Consider the following 18,831-nt stretch of genomic DNA (forward strand, 5'->3'; position numbering starts at 1 on the left):
CTTCCCAGGGGGAAGGCGTTCCCCTCTTCCCGGCATCTTTTTGCCTGGGAGGGAAGGTGAAATGCCGCTCGTAGCAGCTGCTACGAGCGGCATTTCACTTTCCCTCCCAGGCAAAAAGATGCCGGCATTCTGGGATGATGGGGCAGGACTTCCCAGGCGGAAGGCGTTCCCTCCCAGGCAAAAAAATGCCGGCATTCTGGGATGATGGTGAAATGCCGCTCGTAGCAGCCCCCCCCACCCATATGCTTCACCTCCCGCCGGGCAAGAGTGCTCGGGTGGCAGCTTCTGCCAGACACGGGCAATGGGCGGGACAGAGAAGCGGGGAGAATCAGGAGACTCCTTTGACAGCTGGGGGCTGACTGGCTTTGTTGTTTTGGCTGCAGCGGGTGCCAGGCAGCCTCCAGCCGCCAAAGGAGCCTCCTGATTCTTCCCGCTTCTCTGTCCCGCTCATTGCCCGTATCCCCCCCGCCGCTGCCCGCTGGCTGCGAGCACTCTGCCAAGCGGCCAGGAGGCATTCAGCGCGTGGAGGAATGGAAAGCTCAAACGCCGGTGGCTTCAGCTTCCCATTCCTCCATGCACTTCGCCCTGAATGCTTCCTGGCCGCCTGGCAGAGCGCTCGCAGCCAGCGGGCGGCGGCGGGGGGGGGGGGGGGGTTGGCTGGGGGGGAAGGCTTAGCATTGGGGCGGGGCTGTCAGGACACCCCCCAACCCCAGCACTTTGCATCCCGCCGGCGAAGAGCAATCAGGAGGTTCCTTTGGCGGCTGGAGGCTGCCTGGCAACCGCTGCAGCCAAAACAACAAAGCCAGGCAGCCCCCAGCTGCCAAAGGAGCCTCCTGATTCTCCCCGCTTCTCTGTCCCGTCCATTGCCCGTGTCCGGCAGAAGCTGCCTCCCGTGCCGATGTTCCCCGCCAAGCCCGGCTCGGCTTCCCTGGCTGCTTGGCTGGGGGGGGGGGCTCGGCCGAAAGGGGCTGGAGACGCAGCGATTTGCCTCCCGCCACTCGCCCCTGTGCCGCCGGCACGTCATCTTCCCTCCCAGACAAAAAGGCCGGCCTTTGGGGATGAAGGGGTGTGTTCAGCTCTGCGTCTCCAGCCCCTTTCGGCCGAGCCCCCCCCCCCGGCCAAGCAACCAGGGAAGCCGAGCCGGGCTTGGCGGGGAACATCGGCACGGGAGGCAAGAGACGATCGGGCGACCGGAGCAGCAGCCACGCCCGGCTCGGCTTCCCTGGCTGCTTGGCCGGGAGCTGGATGCTGGTGGTGGCGGAGGAAGGCGAATGCGGCTTGGAAGCTGGGAGGGGGGCAGAATATGGGAGGAGAGAGGCAGCCTCCATGCTTTTCTTTCGGCGGAGCGAGAAGCAGAGGAGGAGCTGGATGCTGGTGGTGGCGGAGGAAGGCGAATGCGGCTTGGAGGGGGGGCGGAACGTCTTTGGCCACTTAGCTCCTCCGCCGAAAGAAAAGCATGGAGGCTGCCTCTCTCCTCCTATATTCCGCCCCCCCTCCCAGCTTCCAAGCCGCATTCGCCTTCCTCCGCCACCACCAGCATCTAGCTCCTCCTCTGCTTCTCGCTCCGCCGAAAGAAAAGCATGGAGGCTGCCTCTCTCCTCCCATATTCCGCCCCCCTCCCAGCTTCCAGGCCGCCGCCCGGCTGTCATTTTGTACAGAAGCGAGAAGCGGAGGAAGAGCTGGATGCTGGTGGTGGCGGAGGAAGGCGAATGCGGTTTGGAGGGGGGGCGGAATACGGGAGGAGAGAGGCAGCCTCCACGCTTTCCTTTCGGAGGAAGAGCTAAGTGGCCAGAGAAAGGGATCAATGTAAAAGCGCCGCTGGGCTGGGAACGTCTTTGGCCAATTAGCCAAAGAAAGAAAAGCGTGGACGCTGCCTCCCTCCTTCTCCCGTATTCCGTCCCTCTCCTAGTCTCCAGGCCGCCGCCAGGCTGTCATTTTGTAGAGAAGGGAGAAGCGGAGGAAGAGCTGGATGCTGGTGGTGGCGGAGGAAGGCGAATGCGGCCCGGAGCCTCCCGAACCCCGAACTTTTGCCGAACTTCCGGGTTCGGGAGGCTGCTGGGAAGCCCCCCTGCCCGGCTGTCACCTTTTAAAACAGCCCCCGGGCTGTTTTAAAAGGTGACAGCCGGGCGGCAGCGGTTTTTTGCGGGGGGGGGGGGGTTTGTTGCACGGATTAATTGACTTTACATTGTTTCCTATGGGAAACAATGTTTCGTCTTACGAACCTTTTGTGTTACGAACCTCCCCCTTGAACCAATTAGGTTCGTATCTTGAGGTTCCACTGTATAGCATGTGGCCTGCCTGTGCTGAATCAGCTGGTGGTTGGGAGGCTGATATTAGTTGCTTGAGCTAATCAGGCTCTGTGCTGTTTGCTGCAAGGAGGTAAATTGCTGTGAGGCGGTGGCCAAAGGTTGGGGGTGGCTGGATGGGGCTACATTAAGTATATAAGATGCACCCAGGTTTTCACCTTCTTTTGGGGGTAAAAAGGTGTGTCTTATACTCCGAAACATACGGTAATTTGTAACTTCAAAACAATTCATATTTAGCATTTGGGCTGTATGTTGTAACTCTGAACATTCATTGGACTATTATACCTCAAGTATTACTTGTATTGAACTTGTAAACAAACTGGTAGCTAAACAATAGTAATAGGAATGTTACAGGACTACATGTTCTCATTCCAATAAGCCAAAAGTAAATTTTAACATTATGGTAGCCAAAATATGCCTTAAATATCTCCTTGCTTAGCTAAAACTGCTGACTGAATCTAGGAAGTAAATAATGGAGCAGAGTGTCTACAAAGCTTAGGCAAGTACATGAAGAACTTTGAAGCATTATTGAAAGAAATCCCAATTGTGCCAGTGGATTGACTGAGTTTGATTTTCTTCCTGACTACGTAACCTTCAGGCAGCTTTATCTGGAGGAAATAATTGAAAGAAAAGTGACATATTTGCCAGACTAGTTATTCTTTTGATTCTTGATTAGTGAGCAAGAGCACATACAGTTTCTTCTGAATTTCCACTGCTTTAAAAAGCTACAAGATGGGATTTTAAGATGTGACCTGATAAAACATTAAAAGTATTCAAATTTTTGTATTGAGGTAATGCAGCCAACACAAGAACATTTCTACAGAATGCTGTGAATTTTTTCCCCCTGAATTGAAAACAAAGTGTTCAGGTATATTCAGATTCATTGACATGAATATTTAGCTGCCCCGAATCTGCGGAGAGGGGCGGCATACAAATCTAATAAATAAATAAATAAAATAGAAGATTTTTTTAAAACAGCAAGAGATTAAATGTAAATCTCAGTAGGTTATTTTATTTTGCTTGACATTTTTAATGGAGGAAAACTGATACGATCTAAAATTCATCTAATCGGCATAAAATACTAAATCTATTTTAAATAGAGTTAATGACAGAATTTGTTTACATTTCTATGGTATAAAGCAGGCGTGTCAAACTGGCAACCCACGGGTTGAACACAGCCTGAGCAAGCCATGCCCACTTTGGTTCCACAAAGGCAAAAAATATCATTATACATCAGGATACAGCCGCAATGCGAGCGGGTTTAATAGCCCTGGCCTTGACATTACTTAACTGCGTAGATATTTGAGAAAGAGAAACAGCCATGTTTTCATGAAATCAGTTTGGCGAATTAAAAATAGATCGGATCAAAAAAGTCCTCACATCACTTATCTTTATTCATTTTTAGGTAAATACATGCACATTTAGAGCATCCTATTACAGTACTACAGTTTTAATCTTGCAATATATATGCATTTCCAACTACTGTTTTCTTACCCATAAAAAACTGTAGTGCAACATTGTTTACTAGAATGTTGTCCAAAGGGACTGTGCAAAGTTTTCCAAAATTTGCAGCCAGTTTCACAGTATCTATTTCCTGAATAAAGGTACAATACATTAATAGACATGGCTATGCAATTTTTATACAAAATGGCTTATTTTCGCTACATATCAAAATCAGGGATGTTGTCTTCTAATAAGATTTTAGGTACAGAGATTCATAAAGTTAACTATTTTAACTACAACTTGCATGTATAATTTAAAAGTTTGCTTAATAATGGATTGGCAATAGATTCTTTATCTTGAGCTAGGATCTTATTTTAGTAACAATCAGATATATAGCAAAACTAATATCTTTTCTTTTAAACTGATGCGATATGAGAACCTAACCTGACAAATTCAAGTTACTGACATTCATTAACTATTGAAAACAATGTAAAAGATTCTGATAAGACTGAGCTCTATTATTTGATCTAGTAAATGAAATCTCATAATTGGTTCAGATGCTTACGTATAATTGCAATACTTGAAACATACTTACTTTTCCTGACTGTAGCCTCAGTATTCTTGAATCACATACTTTCTTAACAAAGAGTAAACTATTAATCTGGTTTTTTATATGGTTAATATCTGAAAAGAAAATCAAGTAATATTTTAAAGGATAAAACACATCTATTTAAATTCTTAATGAATTTTAAGGCTGTATAGAAGGAGAAGACAATCAAAAGTCTCTTTAAAAATGAATGCATTTTTTCCCAAAATGGAATCAATGCTGTTATTGATAAGTACAGAACAATAATTAAGTTAATATGTGCTGACAATGAAAATTTGGGTTTTGTGAACTATTTTTTTCTATGAGAAAATATTTTAAAAGCTAGCATTCATTCTAAATGAGATAGTGTTTAAAATTATGAACTACATTATGGATATAAATGAACTGCACTTATTATATACTGATTTTTCTAAGTACAAGAGTACCTCATTATTGAGCACAAAATGAATTATGATGGAAAACTCATTTTAAAATAAAATTATCTTTTAAAGCAATATTCAATTCTTACAAATGCATTAATTAAAATTATTTTAGGTGCCAAGAAGCAAGAGTGGCATTTGGAATTGCTTAAGAGTAGTTTCCTTTATTTGTTTTCAAACCTATAGATAGAATCTTGCCAGACTAAAGCAATTATTTGCATAGCTAGACATAGACTATGATTTTAATTCTCATCAAACTTTTCAATTTTTTCAGCCACTTTGCCCTCTGGAAAGCTGCTCATCCTCCTGGAAATCCAGGCTATATCCCACAATTTGCCAGAGCAAGCATTTCCACATCATACAATTATAGTAGTCCCTCGCTATACCGCGCTTCACCTACTGCGGCTTCACTTCATTGCGGGTTTCTGAGGAAGTCGATCAGCAGATTTAAACAGCCCGCCGAACTCGATCGGCAGGTTTTTCAAAAAAAATATATATCTAAAATTGTAAATACTGTATTTAAATACTGTATCTAAAATAAATACTGTGTGGGAAGGGTTTATAAACACTTAAAACAATGAAAACTTACCAAACAATTACAATATAAATACTTAAATAAGTACTATCAGTCGATAAATTCCCCATCGCGGATTTCACCTATCGCGGCCGGGTCTGGAACGTAACACCAGCGATAGGTGAGGGACTACTGTATCTACAAAATTGTCTTCCCTTTACAATGTGTAACAGAAATAAGTAAGCTTTTTCAAAGGAACTTTTATACATATTGGATATGGCTTTAAACTACATAATATCTCACCTTCGCAAACTGATAGGCATATTTGAATTCCAGAACAAAAATGGAATAAAATCATAAATAGCTTGTTATTTGAGAGGAAAGTTTCTTATTATTCCCAGTCAGTTATGAAAATTTATCTAGCCATCCAAGAAGCTTATTGTGCTTATGAGGCAAAATTAAAAACTGCAGGGGACTTGCATCTTCATTCTACATATTAAATTCTGACTTTTCCTCAAAATTCTCAAATTATTGTATTGTTAAGTAGAAATTTTTTCTTTAAGAAAGATTATAACTTTTTAGCTTCTGGGAGAATAGTACTTGAAGAAAACATAACAGTACTAACCATCTCCAGCTGTATCCAAGGAACGAAGATACTGCAGTTCTTCTGTGGCTTTGTCTCTTACAGCTTCTAACTCTCTTACTTTATCACCTACTTTAACAATGTTCATAAAGGCCTCATAATTGCAAATTGAATCACGAATCTGAAATATGTGAGAAAGAAAATGTTAATATAGACTCCCAAAATGCCCCGGTCTTCTTACTTATAGCTGTAGGTATTGAAAGCCAGGCTTCCCCACAGAAAGACCCGATAGAGAGGCAGCACATCAGTCCCCCTGGACCTGCCATTTCATAAACATGCTACTGGGCTTCCCAGCAAGCCCCTGCACTTAACTATCTTGGTCGGAGCCTGATTCCTGAACCAGCCCAGGGAACTGCATTGAGAGTGTCCCTAACTCGGTGGAAAAAGGGTCAAAGTTCAGGAGGAGGGAAAAGGAGACGCGTCCTGGGATCGTCCCAGCTGCCAAAACACAGCAAAAAAAGTAGAAGAGGAAGAGGAGGAGAAAGAAAAGAAGATGAAGGAGGAGGAGAAGGAAGAAAAGGAGAAGAAAAAATAAATATGCATTTGAATTTGAAGGAAGATTGGATTTCCCTTTATATCACAAATGCAAACATATATATTCATACCTATTTACCTCTCTAGTCATGTTTATCTATCTAAATATCAACCCATGCTTTAACTATCTGTTTGTCTATGTTTCTATTCTCTATTCACCCATCAGCTCCAGGATTATTATTTTTTTCTGAATAAATTTTCTGCTGATTTCAAGAATAGGAGATAGCTGAAGTTGAGATATATTTAAACCATTCTGTTTAACCTGAAAATTGTTGGTTTCTGCTTTGATAGGTTTGGCTTTATGATTTTTATATAACTTACCATCCATATGAAATGCTGATTAATATAATCAGGATCACTGAGCTGATTTATTAATGGAAGAAGAATTCCTTGAGAAAGGATTTCCTGAAAAATAATAGACAGTAAAATTAGATCTATTGTCCATAGACATAATTTCTGCAGAATATTCAAGATTTTGCCAAAATGATTAAAAAGCCAGTTAAATCCATTTATTCTTACAGTCAATTGGATTGAGATGGGTAGCTATACAAATTGGATGGATAAATGGATGGATGGATGGATGGATAAATAAATAAATAAATGTTCATATATTTTGAAAAATATATTTAATATATGTTAAGAATTATTTTTAATAAGTAGCAGCCAGTTTACATTTTTAGATTTGTATCCTTAAGTAAGCATAAGCATAGTTTAATTCTCAGGACCAATTCAGTAAGAACTTAATTAAACTGAAATCCTTTTTCATTAATCATCTTCCACTGCAATTTAATAATAAAAGAAAGGCTACATATACTGAAGTGCTAACATACTGATGACTATTTAAAATAGAAGACAACTCAGTACATATTGGTTCTTTTATTATTTGAAATCTCTAGTACTCTGATTTCAAATTAAAGAATCTATACCAATATCTTGCCTTGAATTACTAGTTTGAAAGTTTCATAGAAAATTTGAGATTTATATGAAAGAAAGAAGAGAAATGCTGAAAAGATGAACAAGAACTAATATTGCAAGAAAACATGAAAGGTCTAAGATATGACCTAAATATTGATTTTGAATTAACCTTCCTCTCCTTCAGAAGTTTATAACAGTCTTACAAAATACAGGATATTTATTTCAGGATAAATTTGAAATATTAGAATATCATGCAAAAGTCCATTTATAATGCAACTTAAAAGGTGAAACGTAGTACAGTGATCCCCCGGTTATTGCGTCCCCGACCATTGCGAACAGGCTAATTTGCGATTTTTCAACCCGGAAGTCAAAACACCATCTGCGCATGCGTGCCCTTTTTTCTATGGGCACGCATGCGTAGATGGCGCCGGGCAGATCAGCTGCTGGGCGGCTTCCCTAGGTGTTCCCCCTCTTGGCGGGCATCAGCGAGGAGTTTCCCCACCGCCCACGCAAACTCCTCGCTGCTGCCGCTTCGCTCGGCCGCTTCCCAGCTGAGTACTCAGCTGGGAAGCGGCCCGAGCGAACGGCTTGTCCGCAGCCTACCTGCCCGCGAGCCCGCGGCTCGCGTGCCCTTCTCCCGCCCATGCCGTTCGCTCGGGCCGCTTCCCAGCTGAGTACTCAGCTGGGAAGCGGCCCGAGCGAACGGCTTGTCCGCAGCCTGCCCACGCCGTTCGCTCCCCCTCTTGCTGGCGGGAGGGCGAGAAGCCCTCCCCAGCACCCACTCGCCCGCCCTTCGCCGCTCGCCCGCCCTTCGCCCGGCCACCCGCCGTTCGCTCGCTGCTCCCCCGGCCACCCGGGTTTGGGGGGGTGCTGGCAAGCCGCCCATGCCGGCGGCAACGTTTTAAAACAGCCGTGCTGCTTTCCAATGAGTCCCGAAGACAAACGCGGAAGTTTGACGTTTGTCTTCGGGACTCATTGGAAAGCGGCGCGGCTGTTTTAAAACGTCGCCGCCGGCATGGGCGGCTTCCTAGCAGCCCCCCAAACCCGGGTTGGGGGTCCGGGGGGGTGCTGGCAAGCCACCCATGCCGGCGGCGACGTTTTAAAACAGCCACGTCGCTTTCCAATGAGTCCCGAAGACAAACGCGGAAGTTTGACGTTTGTCTTCGGGACTCATTGGAAAGCGGCGCGGCTGTTTTAAAACGTCGCTGCCGGCATGGGCGGCTTCCTAGCAGCCCCCCAAACCCGGGTTGGGGGTCCGGGGGGTGCTGGCAAGCTCCCCATGCCGGCGGCGATGTTTTAAAACAGCCGCGCCGCCCCCAATCTTCGGCTCCTCGCTAGCGGGCAGGCAGGCGGCGGACAAGCCGTTCGCTGGCGCTCGCTCTCGCCGCTTTCCAGCTGAGTCCTGAAGCGAATTCACATGCGCAGATGGTGTTTTTACTTCCGCAGCGCTACTTCGCGAAAACCCGCTTGTTGCGGGGGGTCCTGGAACGGAACCCTCGCAACGATCGGGGGATCACTGTATATGTAATGAGAGACTCATTACATGCAAAGCAAGATAGTTCAAGCCATGATTTGTCATAATTGTGATGATTATGGGATACAGCTCATGAAAATCACAAATCCACCATTTCAGAAAATTAGAATATTACATGCAATTAATAAAACAAGAATTTTGCATAGAATAATATCGGAACTTTGATACAGTACAGTATGTACTCAGTACTTGATTTGGACCCCTTTTTGCAGCAATTACTGCCTCAATGCAACTTGGCATGTATGCTATTAGCCTGTGGCACTGCTGAGGTGTTATAGAAGACCAGCATGCTTCAATAGCGGTCTTCAGCTCTTCTGCATTGTTCGGGCTCATGTCTCTCTTTCTCTTGACAATGTCCCATAGATTCTCTATGGGGTTCAGGTCTGACAGGTATGTTGGCCAATCAAGCACAGTAATCCCATGATCACTGAACCAGGTTTTGGCACTTTTGGCAGTGTGGGAAGGTACCATGTCCTGATGGAAAATAAAGTCAGCGTCCCTATAAAGTTTATCTGTGGAAAGAAGCATGAAGTGCTCCAAAATCTCCTGGTAGATGGCTGTGTTGACTCTGGACTTAATGAAGCACAGTGGACCAAAACCAGCAGATGACATGGCTCCCCAAATCAACACAGACTGTCGAAACTTTTGCATCTCATTTGGAAACCAAGGACCCCAAAAGTGTGGGAAGAATAGAGAGGCACACAGTGCAAGATGCTTAAAGTCCAGTGTGAAGTTTCCAGTCTCTATTAATTTGGGGAACCATGTCATCTGTTAGTGTTGGTCCACTGTGCTTCATTAAGCCCAGGGTCAAGCTGTATCATCATGACTGGACACAATTTTTACAATCATTTTTCTTTTTTAAATGATCATACTAAAAATGATGGTAGTTATACCAACAACTACAATCATTTTTAATACGATTATTAAACAATCTACATTTGTAGTATAAAATGTGACCAATATAGTTTTTCTCTCTTCATGATATGAAGAAAACAAAAATAAATATGAAAGCAATAAATAATAAATATGTAGCAGGTAGCAAAGTATCTAAAACATTTTATCATAAATGTATTATATTACATTAATATATAAAACATTTTATTGTAAACTTATTATAAATTATTATAAATTGTCTAACATATTTCAGTGACACAAGACAAGCATATTCAACTATATAAAATATACAAAATAAATAAAGGCTCTACAATCACTCTGGATTGACGTCCGAATAAATGACATATATAAATAACCATAAAGCAGAGAAAATTGAAAAGAAGCCTCGCTCATAAAAATATACACAAATGTGACTGAATGAGAAAATGAAGGTAGTGGGTTTTTTAAGGAAGTATGTGTTATTTTAAATAAAAGGAAAGATATACACACAATAGAGTTATACATGTGCTTATATACAGTTATGTAATAGGTCTAGAATTAATATATACAGTAGTATTAGAAGTAGTAGAGAATTTGCTGTATTTCCAGGCAGATGATTCTTGTCTCAATCAGAGCTCCTGTTCAAAAGATGGCTCAACATTATGTTAATATAAAAGAATGAAGACAAAATAACTTCACTCTGGGACTTCTTTAAACATAACTGAAGACTGCCCATTTTATTTTTATATATTGTTAATGAATACAGTATTTAATATTTATTTTAAAATTATGTATTATTATATAAATATTATTATATTATTATATTTATATAATAGAAATAATTAATCATATTGATATTATTACATAAATATTATGCAGCTCTTAGCCTTTGGATTACTACAGTAATATAATATGAAATTAAATTTACCCTGACAATATATCTCATGATCTTGTTCTGGAAGTCCCCGGGAGGTAGCAATAAATACAGTAACACTTCACATAGATCCCTTAGGAATCCTAAAAGTAAAAGGTAAGAATGTGTATCAAAATCTAGTAATATACATCTATCCAGCTGTCAAATTTTTACAATATTTGAAATACTATTGATAATTTTAGATATAAATAGACATCTAAACTTTAGATAAGTTTAGTCATAGGATTAATTTGAAATATTTTGCAACATTTCTAAACTAATAGGAAAATAGTCTATAAATATGCTTCCTTTGTCCAGCATTAGAATTAAATATCATATCTATTATATAAAAATGCTTAATGAGCACCACCCTATCAATGTAGGTGCTTAGTCAAATCAAGTACCACATTTTTCGGAGTATACAATGCTCCGAAGTATAAGATGCACCTATCTTTTGGGGGGAGAAAAACAAGGGGGGGGGGAGATCTGCCTCTGCCTACCAGCATCCATTGGTATTCATCTGGCAAGTGTCCTTGCAGAAAACAGCCTGGTCAACTTCAGCATGATATCACAGTCTGATTTAGATCAAAGAGCTGATGGGCAATTGATCGTCCTCCTGGAATACCATCAATCAACTGTTCCAGGCTGTGGGGATCGCTAAAGCCCATCGCCGCCTCCATGCAATTTTTGCTTCCAGAGGTCATGTTTTCGACCTCTGCACACTCTGGTTTAGACGTGCAGAGGCCCAAAACAAAACACACAGAGGGAAAAAATGGCCACAGGGTGGGGGCCGGCCAGTGTGAGCTTCAGAAACATTCAGTGTCTAAGATGCACCACAATTTTCACCCACTTTTGGAAGGGAAAAGTGCATCTTATACTCTGAAAATTATGATTTCTTTTTTCCTTAAATAATTCAGTGCAGACTTCTAATTTTTCACCAATAGAATCATATTCCCTTCCTTTAAAATATATAATTATTCTTTAATATAGTAAAGTAATTATATAGGTTGAACACAATACATAAAAATAGCTATATTTTTAGCTTATGTTAATTATATTTTATAAGCTTAATAAAATGTTATCTATATCTATATTGTAGAATACAGTTGATGATCAGCAGGTTTCATATACAGTGATCCCCCGGGTATTGCGCTCCCGATCATTGCGAAAGGGCTATATGGCGATTTTTGAACCCGGAAGTAAAAACACCATCTGCGCATGCGCGCCCTTTTTTTCTATGGGCACGCATGCGTAGATGGCGCCGGGCAGATCAGCTGCTGGGCGGCTTCCCTGGGTCTTCCCCCTCTTGCTGGCGGGAGGGCGAAGCCCCCCCAGCACCCGTTCGCCCGCCGTTCGCCCGGCCACCCGCCGTTCGCAGCTCGCCCGCCCTTCGCCCGGCCACCCGCCGTTCGCCCGGCTCGCCTGCCCTTCGCCCGGCCACCCGCCGTTCGCCCGGCCACCCGCCGTTCGCTCGCTGCTCGCCCGGCCACCCGGGTTCATTTGGCTTCGGGACATGCCGGCGGCGACGTTTTAAAACAGCCGCGCGGTTTACCAACTGAGTCCCGAAGACAAACGTCAAAGGTGAACTTCCGCGTTTGTCTTCGGGACTCAGTTGGGAAGCCCCGCGGCTGTTTTAAAACGTCGCCGCCGGCATGTCCCGAAGCCAAACGAACCCGGGTGGCCGGGCGAGCAGCGAGCCCGCCGTTTGCCCGGCCACCCGCCGTTCGCTCGCTGCTCGCCCGGCCACCCGGGTTCGTTTGGCTTCGGGACATGCCGGCGGCGACATTTTAAAACAGCCGCGCGGTTTACCAACTGAGTCCCGAAGACAAACGTCAAAGGCGAACTTCCGCGTTTGTCTTCGGGACTCAGTTGGGAAGCCCCGTGGCTGTTTTAAAACGTCGCCGCCGGCATGTCCCAAAGCCAAACGAACCCAAGTGGCCGGGCGAGCAGCGAGCCTGCCGTTCGCCCGGCCACCCGCCGTTCGCTCGCTGCTCGCCCGGCCACCCGGGTTCGTTTGGCTTCGGGACATGCCGGCGGCGACGTTTTAAAACAGCCACGCGGTTTACCGAGTCCCGAAGACAAACGTCAAAGGCGAACTTCCGCGTTTGTCTTCGGGACTCAGTTGGGAAGCCGCGCGGCTGTTTTAAAACGTCGCCGCCGGCATGTCCCGAAGCCAAACGAACCCGGGTGGCCGGGCGAGCAGCGAGCCCGCCCTTCGCCCGGCCACCTGCCGTTCGTTCGCTGCTCGCCCGGCCACCCGGGTTCGTTTGGCTTCGGGACATGCTGGCGGCGACGTTTTAAAACAGCCGCGCGGTTTACCAACTGAGTCCCGAAGTCAAAGGCGAACGTGGGCCTGGGCGGCGGGGAAACCCCAATCTTCGGCTCCTCGCTGCTGGGAAGTAAAAACACCATCTGCGCATGCGCAGATGGTGTTTTTACTTCCGCAGCGCTACTTCGCGAAAACCCGCTCGTTGCGGGGGGTCCTGGAACGGAACCCTCGCAATGATCGGGGGATCACTGTAAAGCATAATTAAGAAAGAAATCAATCATATACCTTCTTCATCTTTGGGAGATGTGCAGACTAGATCACGACAGATGGTCTCTTCCATTTCAACTTCAACTTCAAAAAATGTATCTACAAGATCTTCTGCTCCATCTATACCAAAATTGGAAATCTGAGCAAATTTTATCTAGAAGAACTTTAGTCTGCAATAATCCCTATTACTGAAGTAACATTCAGATTTCTCTTCCTTATTAACATTTGTTATTTTAACATTTATGTACTATTTGTATATGGTTTAGTAATTTGATTCTCTTTCCCTACATTTTCAAAGGTAGCCAGTTGCTAATGAAGAGACTTGCTGTCAATTTTGAAGAGTACATTGTATGTACAGCTGTACTAAATTACAATATATAGTGTAAATAGCACCTTTCACATCAGAGTCAAAACACAGCAAGGAATATGTTCTTGTGTTTGAATATATAACACAAAGTAAAAAAGAATAATAATTCTTACTGGGTTTTGTGCAGTAGGAAGCAAACTGTTATTTGCTAAGCTGCACTGAATTGCATATCCTGTATTTCCATTTCTTTTTGTTATTTGCAAATCAGGTGAAGATGGCCAAATAGTCTACATTCAAGACCAGCGATTCATGTACTCTACTCTTTTAAGTTGTCTTCCTTCCATCCACGTTATTTAATCCTGAATTGATATTAAACAAGAAAGCTTTTCTACAGAAGATACATCTGTCTTTGGCCAGTGATTCTGTTTACGTAAGAATCCAATGCTGTACTTGCATAACCAAAATGTTTTAATCCATCCCTGTAAATTCCTTGCAATCACCTCTATTTTGCCTTTTAAAAAACACATCGTATATTATGAGTAGCCTAAAATCAGGACAAGAAGGAAGAAACCAGGAAAAAAAACCTAGGATATAGTGGAGGAGCACTGTATCTAGCAGTACAATGCATGATACAATACAATATGCTATTTATCTGTAATGTAAACAGAACAATGACTGAATTAAGGAACTTTTAGTGGAAAAAAACACAGTGTACCTTCTATGTCACTGTTTTTACTTCTGGAACAGCACTGATCCCAAGGTTCATATGGCCATGACTTTCAGGCAAGCCTTATTAAAGACTTGACTCTTCGAGAAGGTATTGGATCAGAATGATTTGTGAATTGATTGATTTAGTATTGGATTCAAGTTTTCATACTCTCTGCATGCTTGTCTATTATGTTTACAATATTATTTATTGTAATATTGTATTAACTTTTTGTTTATAACCCCTTGAACTGCATCAAAATCAGATGACCTTATAAATATAATAATATAAATATAAAAATAACAATAATTTCATACATAAAACAGATTTGATTTAACACAATTTAGGAAAAAAACTGCCATAATTTAATTTATTATAATATTTCAATTGATTGCATCAGCGGAATCCCACCCGGCTACCCTGTTTAGGGTGACTCGCTCCCTCCTTAATGGGCGGTGTTGGTGGTTGGGGAGCCATTGCAAGGTAGTGCCAAGGACTTTAACAAGTTTTTCCCTGATAAAATCACTCAGATTCGGGTGAACCTTGATTCCAATTGGAATGCAGTGTCGGCTGACAATGAGTTAGTCGAGGTGACAGGGGCCTGTCCTAGTCCACTAGGACGGGCCCCCGAGGGGTGACTTTGATCTTGTGACAACTGATGAAGGGACAAGCTGTGAGTTCCGCCACCTGTATGTTAGACCCATGTCCCTCCTGGCTGGTCTCAGCCAGCTGGAAGGTGACAGGGAGCTGGGTCCAGCAGATTGTCAACGCTTCTTTTAAGGGGGGGGGGGTCCTTCCTGACTCATGCGTCCCCTTCTCAAGAGGCACTCATGCGTCCCCTTCTCAAGAAGCCTTTCCTTGATCCAGCTGTATTTAATAACTATTGTCCGGTCTTCAACCTTCCCTTTATGGGGAGGATTGTCAAGAAGGTGGTGTCACTCCAGCTCCAGTGGTCCTTGGAAGAAGCCGATTATCTAGGCCCTCAGCAGTCAGGATTCAGGCCTGGCTACAGCACGAAAACTGCTTTTGTCGAGCTGATGGGTAATCTCTGTCGAGCACGGGATAGGGGTTTATCCTCTATCCTGGTGCTTCTTGACCACTCAGTGGCTTTCAATACCATCGACCATGGTAACCTTCTGTGCCGACTGGAGGGGTTGGGAGTGGGAGGCACCGTTTTACGATGGTTCTCCTCCTACCTCTCTGGTCGGTCACAGTTGGTGTTAGTGGGGTGGTGGTGTCAGAGATCGACCCCTGGGTTCCTCCCTTATGGAGTTCCTCAGGGGTCGGTTCTCTCCCCCTTATTGTTTAATATCTACAAGAAACCACTTGGAGATCATCCAAGGACACAGGGAGAGTTGTCATCAGTACGTTGATGACACCCAGTTGTATATCTTCACCCCGTGCCCACTCGGTGAAGCAGTGGAAGTGATGTGCCGGTGCCTGGAGGCTGTTAGGGTCTGGATGGGTGCCAACAGACTCAAAATTAACAACCCCAACAAGACATAGTGGCTGTGGGTTTTGATTCCCAAGGACAATTCCATCTGTCCATCCATTACCCAGGGGAGAATTATTGACCCCCTCAGAGAGGGTCCGCAACTTAGGTGTCCTCCTTGACCCACAGCTGATGTTAGAACACCATCTTTCAGCTGTGGCGAGGGGGGCATTTGCCCAGATTCTCCTGGTGCACCAGTTGCAGCCCTATTTGGACAGGGAGTCTCTGCTCACAGTCACTCATGCCCTTATCACCTCGAGGTTCAACTATTGAAATGCTCTCTACATGGGGCTACCTCTGAAGAGTGTTCGGAATGCAGAATGCAGCCGCGCAAGCGGTCATGGGTCTTCCCAGATATACCTATGTCTCTCCAACACTCTGCGGACTGCACTGGTTGCCAATTGGTTTCCAGACACAATTCAAAGTGTTGGTGATGACCTATAAAGCCCTACATGGCATCGGACCAGATTACTTACGGGACCGCCTTCTGCCGCATGAATCCCAGCAACCGGTTAGGTCCCACAGAGTTGGCCTTCTCTGGGTCCCGTCGGCTAGACAATGTCGTCTGACGGGGCCCAGGGGAAGAGCCTTCTCTATGGCGGCCCCGGCCCTCTGAAATCAGCTCCCTCCAGAGATTCGCACTGCTCCCACCCTCCTCGCCTTTCGCAAGAGCCTCAAAACTCATTTATGTTGCCAGGCATGGGGCAATTAGATCAAGCCCCCTTCCTCTATTTATGAAATTCAATGTGTGGTTGTGAATGAATTGGCTGACTGATTTTATTATATATGGGATTTTAGTAGTAATTTTTAATTAATTAGATTTGTTGTTGTGTTGTTTTTGTATCCTATGAGCGGCCCCGAGTCTTCGGAGAAGGGTGGCATACAAATCTAATTAATAATAATAATAATAATAATAATAATAACAACAACAACAACAACAAAACAACAACAATAATAATTATAATTTCTATAAGGAGAACATATTTTGGCACTACCTTTATTTTGATCATCTCTTTCAGATATTCTTTGCTGAGCTTTTCTGAATACTCTAAGATGAGTAGTAAAATCATCTACAATTCGAGTAGTAAAATAAGGCTGCCAATCTATTTCTTTTGTCCTGAAAAATTAAAAAAATGACAGTGTATTACATAAAAGGCTTCTTAATACAAATTGACACTTTATTTCTGATATTAACTTGTTCATTGGATGATAATTTTAGTTAGATTTTTGACAATACAACAACACTACAATAGTTTTGCTAAGATCATTTTGTTCTGATATCTCATATGTTTTAAAGTTTATTTTGTCATACAAAATATAGAAGGTCTCAGTTTGATTTCCAGAATATTACCAGAATATTTCCAGAATATGTAAGAATCTGCACAATATATTAATTTCAACCAATATATGAAAAAAGCCCGGCTTCTGCTAAGCAATCATGAGTATAAACAGATTGCCAAGCAACCAGACTCGCAATTACATGGCTGCAATGACCTTAATGAGTCATATAGTATGTCATAAATTTCTTCATTCAGCACTAATTTAATTTCAAACACTCTTTGAACTTTATTAAGTTGTTTATGTTCATTAATCTATAACAATATTGTTCTGTGAAATACCTAAGTAGTTTTTGTAAATAATGTGTTTGAGGATATTTACATGTAATTATCATAAATGCATTTAACCTGAAAAAAATTCTTACCTAGAAGAAAACTGAATTAATGCATTTTGGAGAGTCTGCCTGATTTCAAGAAGAAAAGATTCATCATCACTTAGTGTATAATACCAATACTGGACATAGTCACGCAAGGAAAATTGAATGATCTGAAATATATATATATTTTTAAAAAACAAATATTAAAAAATTCATAAAGCAATTATATTTAACAAATATTTAGCAAATCAACTTCATAAAATAAAAATTATGCTTGTAACGATCTAGTTATGTTTGCATTACTTTATAAAACTGTATATAAAAATCTATGAAACTTCAAACAGTTACACTGATCACTATCTGAAATATTCATGACAATGTTAATTATAGAATACCTCTTCTTTACAGGTAGTCCTTAACTTTCAATCATAATTGAGCCCAAAATTTCAATTACTAGGTAAGGCAGTTGTTAAGTGAGTTTTGTCCATTTTATGATCTTTTTTGCCACAATAGTTAAGCAAATCACTACAGTTATTAAGTGAATCACATTTCTCTCATTGACCTGGCTTTGAGAAGCCAGTAGAAAAGGTTATAAATAATGATCATATGATCTCAGGACAATGCAATCATAAATACAGCACATGCCAATGGACAAGTGCCTGACTTCTGATCACATAAGTATAGGGACACTACAAAATGCTTAAGTGTGAAAACCAATGATAAATCACCCTTTTCAGTACTGTTATAAATTTGAATGGTCATTAAATGAATGGTTGTAAAGTCAAGGACTATCTCTACAGATTTTCAAATTAGGAATGAAAATTTCATCTTGTCAATATTTCTCAACAAATTAATCTAATTTTTCCTAAAAATATTTCAGGTACAATTATGCTGTGTTCTCTTATGAACTGAAATGGAACGAAACCAGAGGTGGGATTCTACCAGTTCTAATAGGCTCTCTAGAACAAGTTAACTTTCTAAGCAATTCAGAGAACGTTATTAGAAGAAATCTCCTTTTGTTTCCCCCCCACTTTACAGGGTTAATCCTATAAGGAATTTCAATATTCTGGTGTTGTTTCTATACCTCAATCTTTATTGCCCTGTTTACAGAAACTACCTCCCTGAAACTAACCCCTATTATATTCTTGACAGTATACCTAAACTTACTATCTCTGTAGTTTGCTTTTTTTCTTTGCTGGTACTTCCCCCCCCCCCCCCCCCCCTTTACTTGACTTTCTTAAAGGGATAGGTTATTTTAAGATATTTACACTGGGGTTGGGAGGAAATACTTCCTTGATGGAGTTCTTCCAGCACAGAACTCCCAGAGAGAAGCTTGTAATGACAAGGAACAAAGATGAGTGAAATTCAGCAAAGCTTCTTGGCTAGTTAGAAAGACTGAAGTTCAAATATGAGTGTACATACCCTTTCTGACTTT

At 42.6% G+C, this 18,831-nt stretch overlaps 1 protein-coding gene across 7 annotated transcripts in view; it reads right to left on the reverse strand.

Annotated features, from left to right (window-relative positions):
- Positions 1 to 18,831, reverse strand: part of SNX13 (sorting nexin 13) — a 115,466-nt gene that overhangs the window by 58,457 nt on the left and 38,178 nt on the right. For all 7 annotated transcript variants that reach the window (XM_070726517.1, XM_070726515.1, XM_070726519.1 and 4 more), the window contains 8 exons: positions 17,445 to 17,566; positions 16,738 to 16,859; positions 13,256 to 13,357; positions 10,717 to 10,805; positions 6,788 to 6,871; positions 5,915 to 6,053; positions 4,345 to 4,433; positions 3,801 to 3,900 (listed from right to left, as the gene is read on the reverse strand). In XM_070726517.1, the coding sequence (XP_070582618.1) occupies positions 3,801 to 3,900; positions 4,345 to 4,433; positions 5,915 to 6,053; positions 6,788 to 6,871; positions 10,717 to 10,805; positions 13,256 to 13,357; positions 16,738 to 16,859; positions 17,445 to 17,566 (847 nt within the window). The remainder of the gene's footprint in view (positions 1 to 3,800; positions 3,901 to 4,344; positions 4,434 to 5,914; positions 6,054 to 6,787; positions 6,872 to 10,716; positions 10,806 to 13,255; positions 13,358 to 16,737; positions 16,860 to 17,444; positions 17,567 to 18,831) is intronic.

The sequence above is a fragment of the Erythrolamprus reginae genome, chromosome Z (assembly GCF_031021105.1).
Source record: "Erythrolamprus reginae isolate rEryReg1 chromosome Z, rEryReg1.hap1, whole genome shotgun sequence".
Lineage (NCBI taxonomy): Eukaryota > Metazoa > Chordata > Lepidosauria > Squamata > Dipsadidae > Erythrolamprus > Erythrolamprus reginae.